This window comes from Ursus maritimus, unplaced genomic scaffold (genome assembly GCF_017311325.1).
Source record: "Ursus maritimus isolate PB19 unplaced genomic scaffold, ASM1731132v1 scaffold_6, whole genome shotgun sequence".
Classification (NCBI taxonomy): Eukaryota; Metazoa; Chordata; class Mammalia; order Carnivora; family Ursidae; genus Ursus; species Ursus maritimus.
In genome coordinates, this window is record NW_024426774.1 from 24,693,601 (window position 1) to 24,717,243 (window position 23,643).

At 40.9% G+C, this 23,643-nt stretch overlaps 1 protein-coding gene across 1 annotated transcript in view; it reads right to left on the reverse strand.

Moving 5' to 3' along the window:
- Window positions 1-8,859: 8,859 nt before the first annotated feature.
- The window catches only part of SRD5A2 (steroid 5 alpha-reductase 2), a 46,436-nt gene continuing 31,652 nt past the window's right edge, over window positions 8,860-23,643 (reverse strand). Inside the window, exons 2-5 of the mRNA XM_040623064.1 lie at window positions 18,855-19,018; window positions 15,719-15,820; window positions 13,255-13,405; window positions 8,860-10,579 (exon numbers count right to left, since the gene is read on the reverse strand). Coding sequence (XP_040478998.1) covers window positions 10,513-10,579; window positions 13,255-13,405; window positions 15,719-15,820; window positions 18,855-19,018 — 484 coding nt within the window. The 3' untranslated portion in view covers window positions 8,860-10,512. The remainder of the gene's footprint in view (window positions 10,580-13,254; window positions 13,406-15,718; window positions 15,821-18,854; window positions 19,019-23,643) is intronic.

Genomic DNA, 23,643 nt, shown 5'->3' on the forward strand with positions numbered 1-23,643 from the left:
TTATGGTGTGAGATAGGGGTTCAAGTCCATTCTCCTGCATGTGGATATCCAGTTGTCTCAATACAGATTTACTAAACAAATGAATGAAATTTGATATGACTTGTCTTCAGAGATCACCAAGCATCTAGGTTTTTCCTATGATTCTTATAGGCTAAATGAAAATAATGAATCTATTAAACTGGTACCAGACAGAACAAATCTACCTAACATATTTCTAAGGCTTTTAGAATAAAGAAGAGAGTGCATTAGAACTGTTGACAAAGTGTGATGGCACTTCAGCCACATTAGGCTCTGCTAATAATTCAAGAGGAAATACTTTGGACTCTGTACATTCCCTCAACCACCCCCCAACAGAATGACTAAGAGGAGGAACCCCAAACAAAGGAAAGAATCAGAGACCGTGGCCTCTGCCACAGACCTAATGGATATGGATGTAAGCAAGGTGTCAGAAATAGACTTCAGAGTAACAATTATGAAGTTGATACCTACGCTTGAAAAAAGTATTAGCAACAATATAGAAACTCTAAGGGCAGAAATGAGATCTAATCAGGCCAAATTTTAAAAAGCTGTGAATGAAATGCAATCTGAACTGTATATTCTGACTGCTGGGGTAAATGAGGTAGAAGAATGAATTAGTGAACTAGAAGATAAGATGATAGAAAAGAAGGAAACCAAGGAGGCCTGGGAAAAACAGATGAAAGCCCAAGAGATCTATGTTTCCTTTAGTGACACCATGAAACATTCCAATGTCAGAATTATTGGAATCCCTGAGGGGGTGGAGAGAGAGGGAGTTCTAGAAGATATATTTGAGAAAATCATAGCTGAAAACTTCCCTAATCTGGGGAAGGAAACAAGAATTCATGTCCAAGAGGCAGAGGACCTCTCCCAAGATCAATGAGAACAGACCGACACGCCGACATATAATAGTACAATTCACAAATCTTAGATTCCAGGAAACTATCTCGAAAGTGGCCAGGGGGAAGAGATTTCTTATGTACAGAGGGAGGAACATCAGAATAACATCAGACCTGTCTACAGAGACCTGGCAAGCCAGCAAGGGCTGGCAAGACATATTCAAGGTACTAAATGAGAAGAACATGCAGCCAAGGATACTTTATCCAGCAAGGCTGTCATTCAGAATGGATGGAGAGGCAAGGAGCTTCCAACACAGGAGAAACTGAAAGAATATGTGGCCAGCAAGTCGAAATATTAATGGGGGTGGATTCTATAAAAGAAGAAAGACCCCAAGAGTAATATAGACCAGAAATTTACAAAGACAATCCATAAAAACAAGGTCTTCACAGGCAACATGATGGCAATAAAATCATATCTTTCAATAATCACTCTCAATGTGAATGGCCTAAATGCTCCCATGAAATGGCACAGAGTTGCAGATTGGATAAAAAGACATGACCCACCCATATGCTGTCTACAAGAGACTCATTTTGAACCTAAAGATACATCCAGACTTAAAGTGAGGGGATGGAGAACCATTTTTCATGCCAAAGGACTTCAAAAGAAAGCTGGGGTAGTAATTCTCATATCAGACAAATTAGATTTTAAGTTAAAGACTGTAATAAGAGATACAGAAGGACACTATATCATTCTTAAAGGGTCTATGCGCCCAACATGGGAGCAGCCAACTACATAAGCCAACCATTAACCAAAATAAAGAAACATATTGATAATAATACTTTAATAGTAGGAGACCTCAACACTCCACTCTCAGCAATAGACAGATCATCCAAGCTGAAGATCAACAAAGAAATAAGAGCTTTGAATGATACACTGGGCCAGATGGACTTTATAGATATATACAGAACAGTCCATCCTAAAACAACAGAATACTCATTCTTCTCCAATGTTCATAGAACTTTCTCCAGAATAGACCACATACTGAGTCACATATCAGGTCTCAACCTATACCAAAAGATTGAGATTATTCCCTGCATATTTTCAGACCACAATGCTTTGAAACTGGAACTCAATCACAAGAAAAAATTTGGAAGGAATTCAAACACTTGGAAGCTAAAGACCGTCCTACTTAAGAATGTTTGGGCCAACCAGGAAATTAAAGAACTTAAACAATTCATGGAAACCAATGAGAATGAAAACACATCAGTCCAAAACCTATGGGATACTGCAAAGGTGGTCCTAAGGGGGACATAAAGCCATCCAAGCCTCACTCAAAAAAATAGAGAAAGGACCCAAATTAATAAAATTATGAATGAAAGGGGAGAAATCACAACTAACACCAAGGAAATAGAAACAATTATTAGAAATTATTATCAGCAACTATGTGCCAATAAATTAAGCAACCTGGAAGAAATGGATGCCTTCCTGGAAACCTATAAACTACCAAGACTGAAACAGGAAGAAATTGACAATCTGAATAGACCAATAACCAGTAATGAAATTGAAGCAGTGATCAAAAACCTCCCCAAAAACAAGAGTCCAGGGCCTGATGGATTCCCAGGGGAATTCTACCAAATATTTAAAGAAGAAATAATACTTATTCTACCGAAACTGTTTCAAAAAATAGAAACAGAAGGAAAACTTCCAAACTCGTTCTATGAGGCCAGCATTACCTTGATCCCCAAACCAGGCAAAGACCCCATCGAAAAGGAGAATTATAGACAAATAACCCTGATGAATATGGATGCCAAATTCTCAACAAGATCCTAGCCAATAGGATCCAATGATACATTAAAAGGATTATCCATCATGACCAGGTGGGATTTATTCCTGGGATGCAAGGGTGGTTCAACATTCACAGATCAATCAATGTTCAATAGAACACATTAATAAAATAAGAGACAAGAACCATATGATCCTCTGAATTGATGCAGAAAAAGCATTTGACAAAATACAGCATCCTTTCCTTATTAAAACTCTTCAGAGTGTAAAGATAGAGGGAACATTCCTCAATTTCATAAAAACCATCTATGAAAAGCCCACAGTGAATATCATTCTCAATGGGGAAAAGCTGAGAGCTTTTCCCTTAAGATCAGGAACACGACAGGGACGCCCACTCTTGCCACTATTGTTCAACATAGTTCTAGAAGTCCTAGCATCAGCAATCAGACAACAAAAAGAAATAAAAGGTATTCAAATTGGCAAAGAAGAAGTCACTCTCTCTTTGCAGATGACATGACTCTTTAATGTGGAAAACCCAAAAGACTCCACTCTAAAATTACTAGAACTCATACAGCAATTTAGTGATGTGGAACAATACAAAATCAATGCACAGAAATCAGTTGCTTTTCTATACACAACAATGTAACAGCAGAAAGAAAAATTAGGGAATCGATTCCATTTATGATAGCACCAAAACCATAAGATACCTTGGAATAAACCTAACCAAAGAGGTAAAGGACCTATACTCTAGAAACTACAGAACACTTATGAAAGAAATTAAAGAAGACACAAAAAGATGGAAAAACATTCCATGCTCATGGATTGGAAGAATAAACATTGTTAAAATGTCTATGCTGCCCAGAGCAATCTACTTTCAACAACATCCTGATTAGAATACCAATGATATTTTTCACAGAGCTGGAGCAAATAATCCTAAAATTTGTATGGAACTAGAAAAGACCCCAAATCACCAAGGAAATGTTGAAAAAGAAAAACAAAGCTGGGGCATGACATTGCCTGATTTCAAGCTATATTACAAAGCTGAGATCACCAAGACAGCATGGTACTGGCACAAAAGCAGACACATAGATCAATGGAACAGAATAGAGAGCCCAGATATAGACCCTCAACTCTATGGTCAACTAATCTTCAACAAAGAAGGAAAAAATATCCAATGGAAAAAAGACAGTCTCTTCAATAAATGGTGCTGGGAAAATTGGACAGCTATACACAGAAGAATGAAACTGGACCATTCTCTTACACCATACACAAAGATAAACTCAAAATGGATGAAAGATCTCAATGTGAGACAGGAATCTATCATAATCCTAGAGGAGAACATAGGCAGTAACCTCTTCAACAACAACCACAGCAACTTCTTTCAAGACACATCCCCAAAGGCAAGGGAAACAAAAGCAAAAATGAACTTTTGGGACTTCATCAAGATAAAAAGCTTCTGCACAGCAAAGGAAACAGTCAACAAAACTAAGAGGCAACCCACAGAATGGGAGAAGATATTTGCAAATGACACTACAGATAAAGGGCTGGTATCCAAGATCTATAAAGAACATCTCAAACTCAACACCCAAAAAATAAATAATCAAGTCAAAAAATGGGCAGAAGATATGAACAGACACTTCTCCAGAGAAGACACGAATGGCTAACAGACACATGAAAAAATGTTCAACATCATTAGCCATCAGGGAAATTCAAATCAAAACCACATTGAGATACCATCTTACACCAGTTAGAATGGCAAAAATTAACAAGGCAGGAAACAACAAATGTTGGAGAGGATGTGGAAAAAGGGGAAACTTCTTACACTGTTGGTGGGAATGCAAGTTGGTACAGCCACTTTGAAAACAGTATGGAGGTTCCTCAAAAAGTTAAAAATACAGCTACCTTACGACACAGCAATTGCACTACTGGGTATCTACCCCAAAGATACAGATGTAGTGAAAAGAAGGGGCACATGCACCCCAATGTTCATAGCAGCAATGTCCACAATAGCCAATTGTGGGAGGAGCCGAGATGCCCTTCAACAGACAAAGGGATGAGGAAGAAGATGAGGTCCATACATACAATGGAATATTAGCCATCAGAAGGAATGAATACCCACCATTTGCATCTACATGGATGGAACTGGAGGAGATTATGCTAAGTGAAATAAGTCAAGCAGAGAAAAACAATTATCCTATGGTTTCAGTTATATGTGGAACATAAGGAATAGCATGGAGGACATTAGGAGAAGGAAGGGGAAAACGAAGGGGGGAAATCAGAGGGGGAGATGAACCATGAAAGACTATGGACTCTGGGAAACAAACTGAGGGTTTCAGAGAGGAAGGGATGGGGGGATGTGTTAGCCCGGTGACGGGTATTAAGGAGGGCATGTATTGCAATGAGCACTGGGTGTTATACGCAAACAATGAATCATGGAACACTACATCAAAAACTAATGAAGTACTGTATGGTGACTAACATTAAAAAAAAAAGCTGAATCACTGTATTGTACACCTGAAAGTAATATAACACGGTATGTTAACTATATTAGAATTAAATTTTTAAAAAATATATTCCTTGCTCTAAAATCTACTTGATCTGATATTAATATAGCCACTCCAGATTTATTTTAATTAATGTTTTCATAGTATATATTTTTCCATCCACTTACTTTTCACCTGAATATTTGTATTTCTAGCAGATTTCTTGTATATAGCATACAGTTGGGTCTTGCTTTTTTATTTAGTCCGAAAATTTCTACCTTTTAATTGGAATGTTAATACTATTTACATTTCATGTAATTACTGATATGGCTGGATTTAAATTTACCATCTCACTATTTTGTTTTCTCCATCTGTTTTATGTTCATTTCTTCTGCTTTCACTATATTATTTTGGGATTGAATTGTTTTTTATGATTCCTTTCCTTTTCCACTATGAGTTTATTACCCATATCTTTTTTGAGTCATTGCTCCAGAGTTTATACAATATACATCTTTAACTTAACAGAGTTTATATTTAGATTTAACCTCTCTCTATATAGTATAGAAATCTTACATTAATAATTAATTAAATGCATTAATAAATCAATTAATGAAATTTAATTGATTTTGTGGCATTTGCTTTCTAGTCAATGCTGAAAAAAATGCATCCTTATAAAGAAGGATCCTTGGCCTTTGGAGTAAAGGAAAACAAAGACCATGAAAAGGGCAAAGCCTGTGGGTGCTTATTCCTCTGGAGGCTCTCATCTCCCCACTGGCCTCACTGAACTCGGATGCAGCCACACACTTCTCAGAACAATTCTTTCACCTCTTTCTCACAAGTGTCACTGCTGCACAGACTTAAAACCATCTTTATGAGGTGAGTCACGGAAATACAATTAAGTTCTTTATTGTGAGGCACAACCATATGGCTTGTGTTTAAAGAAATTCAGTATCTTTCCTTGTGAAAAAGGAGCTCGAAGAAGAGCTTATTCTCTCTCCCAGAGGCATTCTTTCCCTAGGAGGGTAAGGAAGGGATCAGACTTTCACAGACCAAGACAAGGGAAGGGAGATAAACTCACTCTGTCAGGAGAGGCCCCCTCTCCCAAGGCCCTTTCCCTGACTTCATTGCCAGCCTTCCCCTGCCTTCGCCCCTGCTCCTCCTGCATAACTCCCCACTCTCCTCCACTTCCTCTCTGCTCTCTTCCAGCTCCCAGCCAGCCTGCCTCGTGGGAGAGGGTCTTGGATATCCCTCACCTAGTGTCTGCCTACACTGAGCAAAGCCAAACCCTGAAGCCATGAAGGTTAGGACAAGAGGAACTAACACAGGTTAGTACGTATTTAACCTTCTTCAACCATGTATTTCACTCATCCAAACCCCAAGCTGTGGTTGGTGGGAAGAAATGAGACACGATACACATAACACAGAACCTTTTAAGATCGCAGCTTAATGGGCTTATAGAGAGAATGAGCAAATCTCTTACTCAGAAATTAAATCCACTCAGTGGCTAGTAAATCATCCAAGCACCCACATTACCATCTGGCACCATGCCTCTTTCTTTTATCATGGGATAGTATAGATGCTATAAAACAATCAACAGCCTTTTCTAGAAGGTTTTGCTTAATATTTACTGTTTCCCTAGCTTATTTGCCATGCCTGGACCTCAGCCCACAGTCTATTAGAGAATCAAAGGCCAGGCAAGAAAGGAAATGACTCTTCATGAGTCCATTCCGTCATGTGCCAAGAGCTTTAGCCTTTGATTCTTGGTGAGATTACCATAAGGTTACCACAAAAAGTCAAGGCAGCTATTGAAAAACTGAAAGGCAATAAAATCATAGGTTTATTTATTTGTTCCTGAAAGGGTTAGACCACCTAAATGACTATTTATTTGCAAAGTACTCATTAGAGGTCTTTTTTCCTTTTCTAATGCAGGACAGCCAATGATGCGACTAGGGAGGTAAGCTTTGGGGATAAGGGGAACTTGTGACTTGAAGCTTTTTTCAGACTGAGCACAAATGTCATCTCTTCTACACCACGATCTCTACTACACCTTTGTTTTATGAAATAGGTTCATGATAGGGCATAGCCTGATACTCACCACAGAGTGGGGGAAACAGATGCCACAAAATGGACATGACAGTTGGTAGATTTCTGAATCTCTGGCTATTTTTCTCTTGCATGAGTTCTTCAGAAATCTAAATGGCAACCTTAAAGGGCAAGAATCATGTCTAACTCAACAATATCCTCCCACCCCTTACCATTTTCCATATTTTAAATAATAAATGATTGCAGAGTGAATGAGTGTGTTCAGACTTTAAATTTACACCCATCTATGTAGGCTGTGTTGGGTCTCTCTTCTAAAAACCTGCTATGCCCTAAGAAGAAAGACAGACTTCTGATCCTTAAAGGGAAAAGGGAGGACGGCTGTTCTGACCAGCTATGTGACCCTGGGAGGCATTTCAATACTGCAGGTCTCAGTGTCTCCATCTATTATGTGAAGGGGTGGGACTAGTGGATGTCTTAAATGTGCTTCAGCTCTTTAATTCTGAAAACAAACAGAACACTACAACAACTTCTACAAGGTCAGTAGGAAAACATTCCCTCCATAAAAATTTTAGTAGGATCGAGACAGACTATCTTGTTAGCTAAGCCACTGTCATATTTTAGTCCCTGGTTTCAAAAACCACTCCACAGAAAACCTAAATTAACCACATTTTTGTAGCACTCTAGTTGTAGGAGAAAGGGGAAATACATTTAGAGAAGAGCACACTTTTCCTTCAGACTTTTATTATACTCAATCTGCATGCATATTCTAGCCCAGACAGAGAAAATGGGTTGAAAACAATGGTCCTAGAGCACTGAGAATACCTCAGCTATCAAGGGAAGAGTTAAGATTATGTGAAGTTTATTCTACACTATGTTTAAATTAAGGTCCACATCAGGGGTACCTGGCTGGCTCAGTTGGTAGAGCATGGCAGTCTTGATCTTGTAGTCATCACTCGAGCCCCACGTTGGATGTAGACATTACTAAAGCATAAATAAATTTAAAAAAAAAAAGAAGGTTCATGATCATGTTAACTTGAAACAACAATAGGGTTTTTCCAATTTCCAAATATGTAAATTACCTTATTAAATCAGGATTGACCTAAAAATTCCAGAGAGCACCTTCTTGTGGCAAAAAAAAAAAAAAAAAAAAAAAAAAAAAAAATGCAATCACTGAATGGCAGTTTTGTCCCAAGATTGTACCTACTGGGCAAAATGGAGCTGCCATTCATTGAGTGCTCATTACGTTTCAAGGACTGGCCCAGATATTTTATATGGTAATGAGATAAAGGTTTTAATAAAGGCAGTTATCAATGTCTTGGAGAGAATTGGAAGTCCTCTATTTCACAGAGCCCAAGCTATACCTTAAGATTTATGTCATTAAGAGTATCTCCCCATCTGTGTATTCCTGAACATCAGGGGTGGCATCTAGCCTTAGCACATTCCCCACACCTTTCCTGCACCCGCTTCCAGTTCTGAGCTATGGCTGAGAAACCACATAAGTTATATTTCTCTTTTGTTTTCAACTCAGAGCCCCTAATTTCAAGTCGACAAAATGAAGAGAGAAGAGCAAAAAGGAAGCAATACTTTTTTAAAGAAGAAGGAAAGAGAGGAAGGAAGGAAGGAAGGAAGGAAGGAAGGAAGGAAGGAGAGAGAGGGAGGGAGGGAGGAAGGAAGGAGGAAAGGAAGGAAGGAAAGAAAGAAAAGAAAGGAAGAAAGGAAGGCAAACAATAACAACAACAAAAACCCCACAGCTCAACACCTTATAAAAATCTTCATGAGCCCAGGGATCTTTCAATTCAAACAAAATTACTTAACATTCATGATTTAAGAGGCATTTAATAAACAGAAAACAGAAAAACATTTATATGATTACAATTTGTATTTTTCAGTAATAGACATCATCCTCAGACCTTTCAAATGTCTTGTTTCTTATACAGTGAATTTCTATACTTAGCACCTCACCTGATAAAATTGGTGTTCATTTCCCAAAAGGGCTTGCCAAACATTATGGACGCTTGCCTGGATCTGAGGGGACAAATATTTTCCTACATCCTGATTCTGAGTGTTCAGCCCCTCCCTTAGAGAGCCCAGTGTCTAAGGCCCCATGCTAGGGTGACCCGTCCACCGAGGTTGCACATTCTAATACACACTAGCTGATCAGTCCCATTCTTAGTGGGTTCCGTGGGCCCTTTTAAAGGACCTTTTAAAGGAAACTGGAATGTAGAGACCTAACTTTGAAATTTTGGAAACTTCCAATGTTAGAAAAACAAAAACAAAAAAACAAAGAAAGTCAAACTATGTGTGAATTCCTGTCTGAGCCAAACAAAAGAGGTTTGCCGCCCAGCTGCAGGCCTCTGGTGGCAGCTTTCAGCCCGTGCCCTGGGAAACTTGGAGGACTCATGCTCAGGCTGCCCCTAGAAATGCCTTTCTGAGCAGATTCCGAGGACAGCCGTGAAGAAATCTCAGAAAAGTTGCCGAGCACTTCTGAAATGCTTCTGTGTCACTGCAAATGTCCTGTCCAGGTGAGCAACGTATGATCTCGCTCAGTCGTTTCTCTTCTTTGACACTCTCTAATTATTTGGATATTTCCGCAGGTTTCCGAGAATACCAGAGTGGGTGGTGTCTACTGTAAAACATTTTTTTACTCTCTCAGTAGCCAACCAGAGTTATGTCACTCCCTTTGTGGTCAAGAAAACCTGACCTTCAATAAACCCCACACCAGTTTTCTGGGATATCTCTGACAGGGATCCTGGAAATTTCAGGAAGCCAGAGGCGCTGAGACAATGCACAAATTTGAAACGGGGTCAATGCCTCCTTGCACCTTCAGCAACATGAAGAGAGGGCTCCTCTGTTAAAAGTCTACTTCATCACCTCACGTCTATCATAATTAACTAAGGGAGAGGAAAGTGTGACTGGGTTTTCATTTGTATGGGTGTAAAATATGTACCTTTAATAAATTCTACAAACCCTGCCCTCAGCTGAAAACTGTCCCAACTATAGGCTGTCTTACATTGACACAGAGCAGGTATTAGGCCACACATACTTAGATCACCCAAAGAAGAAAAGACTGTAGGGAAGTTTTGCACTTTCTAGGAGGACTAGATAAGGAGGAGACAGGTGCCTCTGTGTGGAGAAGAGCCTTGTCGAAGCTTCAACAGGAGATCAGGAGAGAGACCCTGGGAGGGTGGAGTATGCACGAAGTAGTCTCCTCACAGAATCTCCACACGGCTGTCAGAACACAGGAGGCCTCCTGGTATCTATTACACGGGAACTTAAAAAATGACAGGCTCAGCTCGATGGTGTTCAACAGTCATGTGGGAGCTTTTAGTTTCTTTTTTATCTGGTTTCTTTAAAAAATAAATGGAATGAGGGCCTTCCGAGATTTGGGGTAGTCCTCAAACATCTTGAGGTAGAATCTAAAAGACAAGAAAGGAATAATTATAACAAGCAGTGGTCAACCATTGAGGTTTGCTGGGTCCAAGAGCCTTGATACAAACCAACCTACAGTTACTCAGGGCCTGACTCTTGCAGATGGAAGATGTCCATCTTCCTTCTCCCTCATGCATCCTCTCCCATAAATGTTGAAGCTTCTTGTGTTGGGAAATAAAAAGTAATAGCCAGAGAACAGTGGGGATGGTTGCACAACATTATGAATGTACCTACTGCTACTAAATGGTACTCTGAAAATGGCCAAAATGGTAAATTTTATGTTATGCGTGTTTTACCACAATAAAAAAAAAAGGGGGGGGGAGCCAGAAGGAACTGCTCAATGGATTCAATTGGGAAATAAGGAACCAGAGACCCCAAAGACCATGGGCAAGATTAATCCTAGAAAACTGGTAATGTTCCCAGAAAATACCCTTCATGAGGCCTTGGGAATGCCAAGAAAATGTTACCTCATATTCTGAGTTGAAGTGTGCTCCCCGCCTCCCCCCGCCAAATATATGCTTGAAGTCTTAACCTAGAAGACTTACCTGAAAATAGGGTCATCGCAGACATGATTTAGTCTGTGTAGTAACAGGCTAAAGGGCATACTGGAATAGGAAAGTCCCTTCATCCAGGATGACTGAAGGGGACAAGAAACACCAAGACAGAGACAGGCAGGGGAAGAGGCCATGTGGACATGAAGGCAGAGACTGGGGATGGAGCTGTAGATCATGGAACACCTCAGGTTGGGGGTACAACCACAAGCCAGGAAGAGGTAAGGAAGGATCCTCGCCTAGAACCGTCAGAGAGAACACAGCCCTACATACCCTTTGATTTTAGACTTCTGCCTCCAGAACTGTGAGAGAATAAATTTCGATTGTTTTAAGCCACTCGGTTTGTGGTCATCTGCTTTGGCAAGCCCGGAAGATTAATTCAGGTTGAGAAATGGCTTTCTCCTTCAGTGACCAGGCTGTCCTAGCTAGTTGAAGCTGGGAACTCTCAAGTGGTAATCACAGTGATACACTCTGTTAAAATACCTTAATGTGCACCAGGCGACAAACAGTAATAATGTGCAACAAGAGGTGGCTGGTTTTCATGCTACGCTTAGAGAGGTCTGATGAGTTACTTCTCACAAAGACCAGTTGGCCCTATAGAAAAGATGCCTGGCCTTCCTTCTGGAGGAATCTGACCTCACAGGACAGGACCACAGTTTAGATTTTGTTGTTGCACCTGCTGGAAACCTCTGCTAGAACCGCTGTCCCTCCCCTGACCGGTCCCACCTGAGACTACTTCCCAGAACTCCTCCAGCTGCTGGCTGCCCTCTCTGCCCTCTCCATCTCCACCTCTGGTGGGGAACAGACTCTGCCTCAAGAGAGGAGAACACACACTGTCTTACAGGCTGGAGACACTCTCCAGCCTGTCCCTGCCAAGGCTAGGAGGTGGCTGGTGCATGTCATGAGGACAGCTACTGTTTCATTCATTTCTGACACTTTTGCATAAATTCCACTCTGAGGAAAAGAACCCATTCTTGATTTAACCTCCAAAACTACAGAATTAATCATTAGCCCAACTAAAACACCCATGCAGGAGCTTAAGGGTTCTCCCAAGTCCTGGTACCAAGGCTATTCCCCCTTTGGCTATCCCTTCCTCTCTCTGTGTCTCTCCAGCCACAAAAGCCAATTTAGAGAAAGGATCTGAAGTTTAAGCACAAAGCCCGATAACAACTTAGTACGTTACTCTTCCCCTTGCAGTGATGCTTTTAGTTAATGCTTTTGTCTGGTGCTGGGTCTGGGAGGAAGGTGGAAGGTAATAAGGCTTTATGCTAGACCAACAGAGGAAAGGTTCTAAACCCCTACAACTCCTGGCATTGCCCAGGTGAGGGGACAGTCCTAAAATCACACCAGATAAGCATTCACTTATCCTACCTTCCCAGGAACCCAGCAATGACCTTGGCTAGGATTTATGGAGGGCAGGGGTCGCGGATAAAATAGAGTGTCAGAATAAGCCCTGTTACTACACAGATTCCAGGAGAATAATTCTGGAGTTTCCAGGGCTCTGTGATTACCTGAACTATTAGCACCAAACCCAGAATTAAAGATAGTAGCCACACTAGACCGGGGGCTAGACTTTTCCCTGGTGGTACTCTATCATGGCTATACCTCAGGATTATCTGTGAAGCTGGGGTCAGTGCAGCCCATGGAACACACTTTGAGAAATGTGGCAGAAGTGAATTGAATTGAAGTGTGGAAATGGAAGCTACTTTTTGGACCTCTTGACCCTTACCTAGAGCCCACTGCCACCCAGCAGCCATGCGGTAAGCCTGCTAGGAGGCACAGAGCCCGGGCCAACTAACTCACAACTTCATTGCCAGGAAGCCTTCTTCCATAACGCACAGGTGGCTTCCCAAGTCACCTCGGATGTGCCTCTTCCTACCTGGGTTTAGTTTCACTCATAAAAAAAAAAAAGTGTTTACACTGCTGTCACCCAGCTGAATTCCAAGTTCAGTGAAAGCTCAGAAAGCTCAGAATTTGCCAGTCCAGATTACTGTATCAAGCTTACCTTATAAAAATACATGTCTTAGCTTTCTCCATCTGACTCAGAGTGCTGAAAGACTGCTTGGAGAAGAAAGCTACTTGACAGCTGCCACCCTGACTGAGAAATTTACCTATGATGGTGGAAAGCTCGCAGCGCCAGGAAACAAAGTGAGAAAAACGCAAATGCAAGTGCTGGGAGGGACCAAGTGGCCAGGGCATAGCCGATCCATTCAATGATCTCCCCAAGGAAATTGGCTCCAGAAACATACGTAAACAAGCCACCTGTATGCAGAAGAATGAAAAAGTCCATCATCAGAACTGGATCATCCGCACATCAAACCCCTCTGCTCCGTTCCAAAGCACATAAAGGTAGTTATGACGAATGTGGGGCTGGAGACTTCCTTATGGTCATCACAGTCTGGTCCAAATCCACTTGGGAAGAAGAGTAAACACAGTGACAACAGCCTGTTGCCCTCAGAACTTCCTGGAATCGTGAAGAGTGGCCCCAACTTCTTGATGGGCTCCAGCCAATCTCCAGCAACTGCTGTACCCCTTGCTCTGGGCAGGACAATGATGAGGAGCAGGAGGTCTGGTTTTCATTTTGTTCGACTAAATAACATTTCCAAGCCACCTCTCACCTTCTCACTCCTCCCCTGGACACCCACACCACACGTTTCACGTGGGCACTCAGACAAAATGAACAACACACTATGTGACAATAATAAAAACCTAAGTTGATACTAGACATAATTAGATTTTCCTGGGGCATTTGCCCCCGCCCCCTGCAAAGGAGTATATATACTCGTTCAAGTTGAAGGAAGTGAGTGGGAGCTGCAGGGGCTTTGCCCCCATGGGGGCTGGTGAGGTCTGCTTCTGCTGATTTTCAAGATTCACTTTTCTATCCAACCATATATGTCTGACATCAAACCTATAAATAGAAATCAACACATTTCCAATGATAGTAAATGTATCCACTTTCTGTCCCATAGTAAACTAATTTTTTCCTTCCATATTTATATAAAGAATATTCTGTTTTTAAATCATTCTGTAACATACCTTAATAGTTGGAAACTAACTTTGACAATCTAGCTTTTAAGAGAATTCTCTGCTCTTCTTTGTTTGGCTAGTTATTGAGTGAATATTTAAAATCCCAAAACTCCTTCAAGTTATCTTTCCCTAAAGATGACACTGCATCAGCAGTTCCAGACCCGTGATTTCCCGGATCCTGGCAGAAACCACTGACCTCCTATAGAGGGTCTATAAATTGCCAATGGCATATCTCAATATACACCATTATTTTTGTTTGATGTAGACACCATGAGGATGTCAGCAACTCTTAAATTTATTTAAATGTGTTACTGAATTCATTATAGCTCTGTTGTTATTTTATTAATAAATGAATATCAATACCATATTGTAATTTAGGAAAAATTTTGAAGTAAATAACAGGTCTATTTACATCAAAAAGGATGAGAGTCATCAACCTACACAAATACCACCTAAAATAGCGAAAGATTACTTGGACTAATTCACTCTCACCTGCTTGAGTTTGTCAACTTCACACCCTGGTTTCTTGGGAACAGTTAGAATTTCAAATAAGCTATGACTTTATATCTGAGAATGCATTTGTACTTGTAAGACCTCCCATCCTAATTTTTGATTAAGTAATTATGGCTCTGCATACCTTTAAGAAAATACAAGTGGCAGAAAATAAATACAGTACTACCCCTGACTACTCACTAGATAAGTCAAGGTCAACTGGAAAAGACAAGTCATACACAATTCAACTTTACTGACTAACTCATGAAGGACCAACATGGTACGTACACATGATGCTTAATTTTCTGTGTTAACATGATTGGGCTATAATGTGCCAGATATTTGATTAAACATCATTTCTGGGTATGTGTGTGAGTGTGTTCCTGGATGAGATTAACACTTGAATCTATTCACTGACTAAAGCAGATTTCCCTCCCCAATATGGGTGGACCTCATCCAATCCACTGAAGGCTTGAATAGAACAAAGGCCAAGTAAGGGAGAATTCACTCTCTCTGCCTGACTGTCTTTAAGCTAGGACATCAGTCTTCTCCTGATGATGACTAGAACTTACACCACCTACTCTCCTGGGTCTCCAACTTGCAGATAATAAATCATGGGATTTCTCAGCTTCCAGAATCACGTGAGCCAATTCCTCAGAATAAATCTTTTTATGTATCTATAGCTGTATCTGTATCTATATCCTATTGGTTCTGTTTCTCTGGAGAAGCCTAATACAGTACATGGTAATCTTACCTACTGTAACGAGTTGGCAGCCTATTTCCATCTTACCCCAAGCTTTGCACTCCCCCACCCCCAAGGTATTATGATGTTGCACCTTCCTGGGGGTACCTCTACCTGAACTTCCAGGTTTAGATCAGAAAACGCAAATGTGTTGTGGGGTAGGAGGGGATGTGAAAGAGAAGTCAGAGGCAAATTGGGATATATCGTACCATTTGTGCCCTCACTGCCCCCTCTCCATTTGCTACTCATAGCATAATCCCTGGGACAGGCTTCCCAAGGCAGAGTGGAAATCCGGAGGGCAGGGGAGGTATTACCTTGTGGAATCCTATAGATGACTTCTCCGGGCTTCCTGAGCTGGCGCAATATATAGTCACTCTGAATGTTGATTCCCATTCCCAAAATAAATAAGAAGACGCCTTAGCAAAGAAGACAGACGAAAGAAGTTAAAAATGTATCCTGGTGGGGCGCCTGGGTGGTTCAGTCAGTTAAGCATCTGCCTTTGGCTCAGGTCATGAACTCAGGGTCCTGGGATTGAGTGCCGTGTCAGGCTCCCTGCTCAGTGGGGACCCTGCTTCTACTTCTCCCTCTGCAGCTCCCCCTGCTTGTGCTTTCTCTCTCTCACACTTTCTCTCTCTCAAATAATTAAACAAAATCTTTTTTTAAAAAATGTATCCTGGTTTTGGTGTTTTTCTCATAAGCTAAGTTGTGTGTGTGTGTGTGTGTGTGTGTGTGTGTGTGTGTGTGTTTTAATGACGAGAAGGGAATTTAATTTCAAATTCTGAGAATGCTACAAAGATATGGCAAAGGGTGGCCAATTAGCCATTTCCCAAATTTGGGTGGAGAGGCCATATTTTCATAGACCAAAAGACTGACATTATACAGTGTCACATGATGGAGGCAGTTGGGAGAGGAGAGAAAGGGAGCAACACCACTGGGCAATACTTGAATGAATGAATGAATGAATGAATGAATGAATAATAGCAAACTTTTGGCTCATTCCCAAATAATTAAATTGTGGTTGGCAAACTCAACCACTAATTCCAAACCCTCTTCTTTTGCCTTCCCCCACTATAGAGGCTGGAATTCTGAAAAGTAGTCATGGGACCTATTTCTGACACAAGGATATAAAGGGAAATTTCCTTGGAATTTTTGCTTTCCTGATAAAAGGGAAGATGGGACCAGTGCCTCTACTGCCTCCCTCCTCTTTCATTGCCAGATGTGATGCCTTGAGCTCTAGCAACTGCCTTGCAATCATGAAGTGAATATGATGAGGACCATAGGTAAACGTGTTAAGAACCGTGGAATAGAAAGTATAAAAAGTTCCTAGGATTTTAATGATATCGGTAAGCAACTAAAGGAATGCAGAAGCCACCTACCTTTGGACATTCTTGTTATGTAAGAAATAGAAATTCTTAATTAAGTCACATGAACTGGTTTTCTGTGACTTATGCTGAGAGCATTCCTGATTGATATACCCATTCTCATGAAAGTAACATGAGTCAGATTGGGGAGCCTGGGACCTAGCAAACTGGTTTCAGTCACTGCCAGTTCACACGCACAGTCTTGTTCGCCCATTCACTGGCTCAGAAAGAAGCCCTGGTCTGAGGTGAGGAGAGCCAGGATCAGGGATGCAAGGTCTTGCAGGTCTTGTATCCCAGTGGGCACCATGACAGTCCAGAAACACTCACTGTTCCACATAGATGCCCAGCCTCACCTCTCAACAATGTGTATTTGTGCTGATCAAAATATATGAGGCAAAAAGCAAGGACACTTGAATTAAAAACAGATCTGCCTCATTTTCTATGACAGGAAACAATGATTTGCAGTCTTGTCTAGTCAAAAGATCATTGGCCATTGTATGGTGACAGGTGGTGACTACACTTATCTTGGTAAGCACTGAATAATGCATAGAATTGCTGAATTACTACGTTATGCATCTGAAACTAATATAACATTGTATGTTAACTATACTTCAATAATAATTTTTTTTTAATTATTGGCCTGGAAGAAAGGAAACTGGGGAGAGACACCAAAGGCAGAAGGTTGAGAGAAGGAGGGGAGATAGCATGCATGGAAGTGGACAAAGCAGAAACCTTGGACTCAGGGTCTATGTGTCCTTGGGCAAGTCACTGACCCTCTCTCACCTTCCGTTTTCTCATCTGTAAAATGTAGATTTGAATAGTACCTATTTCACAAGGATGGTACAAGACTCACTCTTGTACTCATTCATTCATTTATTCATTCAACTAATATTGATTGAGAGCTTATAATACACCAAGCGTTATCCTAAGCACCAAGGATACAGTAGTGAAAAAACAGTCAAGGTATCTGTTCTCATACAATGTCACTGCAAAGCAGAAAATCATAGGATCATGAGATAGAGAGTGAACTGGGGAGGGGAAAAGGTGTCTGTCTCTACTTTAGATGAGGTGGGTAAGGAAAAGTTTTTGAAGATTTGGCATTTTGTCTTGTGATTTGAATAATAAGAATACACAGATCTGAGGGAGAGCAATCTGGTATAGGGATTAGCAGGTGCAAAGGCCCTGAGGCTAGAATAGGTTTACTCTGTTTAAAAAACATAAGGAAGGCTGATGCAGTTGAAACTTTAAGATAGAGGGAAAAGTGGGAAAATGTGGACAGGATGATAACTAAAAGAGCACACACTAAGCGTTGTAGGCTTTGGTGAGGAGTTTGGATTGTTAAGTGCAAGAGGATGAAGTCAGAGCAGTGAGGGAGAAGTGAGCCCTGTCGGGACATGTTACAGAGCTAAATGCAGCCGTACTAAGCTGACAGAGAGAAACTGATGTGTGGTGTAAAGAGAGGAATTAAGGGTAATCCCTGCATTTTGGTTTAAGATAAAATAATATACAAACAATCAAACCATCCTGACTTGAGTTCCTCTTGCAGATAATGGGAAAAAAATTCAACAGTATTTTCTACTATTTTAGATAAAATGCTCAGGAAAAGTCTCTTTGAGGAGGTACAAGTTGTTAGACACCTAAATAAAGTAAGGGACCAACCTCCACGAGTATATGTGGACAAAACATTCTAGACAGAGGGAACGGTCTGTACAAAAGCTCTGGGGCAGAACCAGCTTGACCATTTCAGTCCCAGCAGGAAGGCCACTGAGGCTACAGCACAGTCATTGGATGGAGGCAGGAAATGCGGTCGAGAAATCGGGCAGGACCAACAACATTTGGGCATCACAGGCAGAGGCAGTGACAAGGAATTTGTCTTTTATCCCAAGAGTAATAGAAATGCACTGGAGGATTCTGGGGTGGGGAGTGACCTGTTTCTCAAAGAGCTCTTTGGCTGTTTTATAGGGAAAAGAGCAGGGAAGCAGGGAGAGGAGAGGAGAACGGAATTCCCTGGGGGGTTATTGCAGTAGGGTGGGGGAAGGTGATGGGGATTGAGGCGGGGTGTGGGTAAGAAGTGGCCAGGTTTACTTACCCAGGGTAAACCGTACGTCTGTGTACCACTCAGCAGGGTATTCAGCACAGTAAATCAGATAGTAGCCTTGGAGAAGTCCATTTCCCATGCAGAAGACAAAACCTCTGACAAGGAACACAACTGGGAAAGGCCTCCCTCTAGTGAGCAATGAGTAAACAAATGTCCTGAGATAGATGGGGAAAAGATGTCAGGATACAGAGTTTAAAAAACAACAACAACGACGAAAACCCCAATGAGATGAAACAACAATTACATCAAACCCATTTTTAAAAATCATTTTCCTTGAATTTATGCAAAAAAGAACATTATTATTCCATTCTAGAGCAATCCTTTATGCTATTATTAGTCTTGCTTCATTAAAGGCCATAGTAGTCACCATTTATTACCTTATTTTATTTTCAAACCACCCTTGAAATGTAAATTTCATCTCCACCCAGTAGTTAATAAATTCAATCCTATGAGCCCAGGATTGGAGCTCAGCTTTCTATCAATCTACAAATGAAACCCTGAGGACACTGGAGAAAGGGAGAGCCTAGCTTGCCCCTGTAGCAGTGGGATGACATTTTGATAGCAGCCGCTCAATCGTACAGCTTTCTATATGTCACTCTGATATGATTTAATTACCAATACTATAGCATTCCCTAGGAAGTGGACCATAGAATCTCTCAAGAAAAGAAAGAGATTCCTCTGTTAGGAAGCATGAATCTTAGGAATCTAGGAAAATGGGATTAAAAATATATAATCAGGGGCGCCTGGGTGGCACAGCGGTTAAGCGTCTGCCTTCGGCTCAGGGCGTGATCCCGGCGTTCTGGGATTGAGCCCCACATCAGGCTCCTCCGCTATGAGCCTGCTTCTTCCTCTCCCACTCCCCCTGCTTGTGTTCCCTCTCTCGCTGGCTGTCTCTATCTCTGTCGAATAAATAAATAAAATCTTTAAAAAAAAAAATAAAAAAATAAAAATATATAATCAGCCTCAAAATAAGATTTGCCCAAGATATAATGCTACATACTAGAAATCAACTACATTTTCTTTATAATTTTTCTTCTTTTACGGTGCAATATAACAATCATACAGGTGAGTTCATAAACCTACGTGAATAGTTTAATGAATAACTATTAAATAAATACCCCTATAGTCACTAAACAAGAACTAGAACATTCCCTCCACCCCCAGAAGCCTCCCTCTCTATTCACCATACCACCATCATCCCAGAGCTAACCACCACCCTGATTTTTGTAATAATCACTTCCTTTTGCTTCTTTACAATTTTACCACATTTGCATGCATCCCTAAAACTACAGTTTCTTTTGCTCATTTTTAATTCCATAAGAATGGAGTCATATTCTATGATTCTGAGAGTATCCATTAATATCTTTTTTCTTTAACTCATCATATTTCTCAGACTCTAGCATGTTGTTGTATATAAGTTATAGTTCATATATTTCATTGTTGTATATTACCATTATATATGAATATACCACATATGTTTATCTATTTTACTTTGATGGAATTTTGGGTTGCTTCCAAAGTCTAACCTCTAAGAGCTATTTCCCCATTATTAATGATTTTACATTTTATATTTAAATCTTTGATACATCTGGAATTTCTTTTGTTGTAAGAAGTTAGCTAAGAATCCAACTTAATGTTCTTCCTAATGCTAGTAAATTTACTAAATTCTTTTCTTTCACTGACATGCACTCTCATTGGTATTGTATACTAATTTATCATAAAAATTGGTTCTTTTTCTGGACTTTTGATTCTGTCCCATTGATCTATTTATTGCCAGTACTATACTGTCTTAATAATTATACTTTTAATATATGTCTTAATACTAGGTGGGGCAGGGGCGCCTGCGTGGCTCAGTGAAGCTCAGGTCATGATCCCAGGGTCCTGGGATGGAGTCCCGCATCGGGTTCCCTGCTCAGCGGCGAGCCTGCTTCTCCCTCTCCCTCTGCCCCTCCTGCCCCACTCATGCTCTCTCGCTCACTCAAATAAATAAATAAAATCTTTAAAGACTTCAGAGAATGAGTTCAGAAAAGTCACTAAGTAAACAAACAACTATGACAACAGGCAGCAACCACAACAAAGCCCCAGGAGGTGGGGAGAATCTGATGTCCAGAGGGGCCACATAGTATCATTGGAAATGCTTCATTTTCAACAATCAGCCACAGATATGCAAAGGAACAGGAAGGTATGACCCATACACAGGAAAGAAAGCAACCAATAGACACTGTCCCTGAGAAGCCCGATCGTTGGGCTTACTGGACAAAAACTTTAAATGAACTACTTTAAATATGTGAAAACAGACGTTAATACAAAAGCTTGTACACCAATGTTCATAGCAGCATTATCTAGAGTAGCCAAAAAATGAAACAACCCAAATGTCCCTCAGTTGATGAACTGATAAACAACATGCTGTATATCCATCCAATGACATATTATTCCACCATAAGAAGGAATAAAGTAGCGATACATGCTACAACATGGATGAACCATAAAATAATATCCTATGCAAAAGAAGCCAGTCACAAAAGCCTACAATTATAGGACTCCATTCATATGGAATGTCCAGAATAGGTAAATCCTTAGAGACAGAGAATAGAATGTGGTTGCCAGGGGCTGGGGGCTGGGGGGATGGGGACTGACTGCTACCAGGCCCAGGATTTCTTTTGGGGATGATGAAAATATTCCAGAATCAGGTAACGGCGAAGGTTGCACAACTTTTTTAATCTATTAAAAACCATTTAATTGTAACTTTAGTATGGTGACTTTTATGGTGTGTGAATTACATCTGAATATTTAAGCTACTTAAGAGAAAATTCATGCAGTGGTGCACACTATGGTTAAATGGTAGGGTGCCTTCCACTTACCTGCTGTATGACCCTGTCACCTAACCTCACGCGCTGTGTCTGCCTCTTCATCCGTGCATCTCATAGGGCCAATATATGTGAAGTGCTTAGAACCGGACAAATCATAAGAGCTCAGTAAACGTGTTGTTTTTGGTAACAATATGTTTGTAAGGCTGTTGTCAACAGATACAAGTGGTTCCTTTGCACTCAGGTCATTTTTTGTGTCCCTTGGGACATTTTTAAGCTTTTTTTTTTTTTTTTTTTTTTTAGATTTTCATTTATTTATTTGAGAGAGAGAGTGAGCACAAGCGGAGGGAAGAGCAGAGGCAGAGGCAGAGGGAGAACCTAGCGAGACTCTATCCCAGGACCCTGAGATCATGACCTGAGCCCAAGGCAGATGCTTAACCAACTGACCACTCCAGCACCCCCATTTTTAAGTTTTTTCACACAGATTTTGCACATTTTTTTGTAACGTTTAATCCCCAATTTTTAAAATCTTTTTTTTGTGTAACTGTAAATGGGGTTATCCATTTACCTCTATTAACTGGTTGTTTTACATATAGAAGGTGGCCTTTGATTTTTCTAATATTAATATATTAATTTTGTTCCCAACCACATCCTTAATTCCTTACTATTTATAATAGTTTTTCAGTATATTTTCCAGGATTTCCCAGGTATATCAGTATCTGCAAATAATGTTATACTCCTCTCTTTAAAAGACCCTGGAAGCCTTCTTTCTTTCTCACCCTCAAAAAAAAAGGGCACCTGGATGGCTCAAACATCCAACTCTAACTATTGATTTGGCCCAGGTCATGATCTCAGGGTTGTGAGATCGAGCCCCAAGTGGGGCTCCAAGCTCAGTGCAGAGTCTGCTTGAGAGTCTCTCCCTCTGCCCCTCCCCCACTCATGCTCTTTCTCTCTTTAAAATAAATAAATACAACTTTAAAAAAAAAGAACTAAGAGTTTCTATTAAAAGAAAAGGATACAAATATAAAATCAAACAAAATGTAATGTTAAATTTGAATTGGAAAAATCAATATGAATTCATGACTTTTAATACTGACCCACTCAAAGACCTAGGAGTAATGACACACCAGTAGCAATAAGCGCTGGGTCTCCATTTGTAAATCCTATTCTCTAAAGGAAGCAGGCCACCATGGTGAAATAGCTCATTCCAGATCAGAGGTAGGAATAGTACAAGGTGAGACAGTTTGTGGTATTGGAAAGTAAGGGAATAATAGAAGATTAAAGAGGGGACAGGGAGGGGCACCTGGGTGGCTCACTCTTGGTTTCGGCTTAGGTCATGATCTCAGGGTCCTGGGCTTAAGTCCCGGGTCTGGCTCCGCACTCAGCATGGAGTCTGCTTGTCTCTCTCCCTCTGCTCCTCCCCCCACCCCCCTCTCTCTCTCATAAATAAATAAAATCTTTTAAAATAAATAAATACATAAAAAGGGAGGGTGGGGTTGTCAAAGTTACATAGGTGCCAACTGGAAAGGAGTTCCTCTACCCAAATCCGTAACAAACTGGGTATCAAAAAGAATAATGACTGAGGAGGACTTAAGATGGCAGAGAAGTAGGGGACCACTTTTTCAGCTGGTCCCCTGAGTCGAGTTGGATAGGTACCAGACCATCCTGAACATCCATGGAATCAGCATGAGACGCAGGAAGATACACCTGGATCTCTACAAATGAACAACTCCAGCGCTGAGTATTGAGGTACAAAGCAGGGAGCCGTGAAACCGCGCACAGATACCGGAAGATAAACAGAAGGGGGAGGGAGCCGCTGCGTTCGGGCGCTGGGAAGAGGTAGCCACCTGCACGGGGGAGCGGGCGGACTCGCGGACCAGCACCCGCGAGACAGCAGACTGAGACCCTGAGCCGGGGAACGCGTGAGATTAGTCTGAAAACCAGAGCACCGGTGCGCTCACTGGAACCAGACT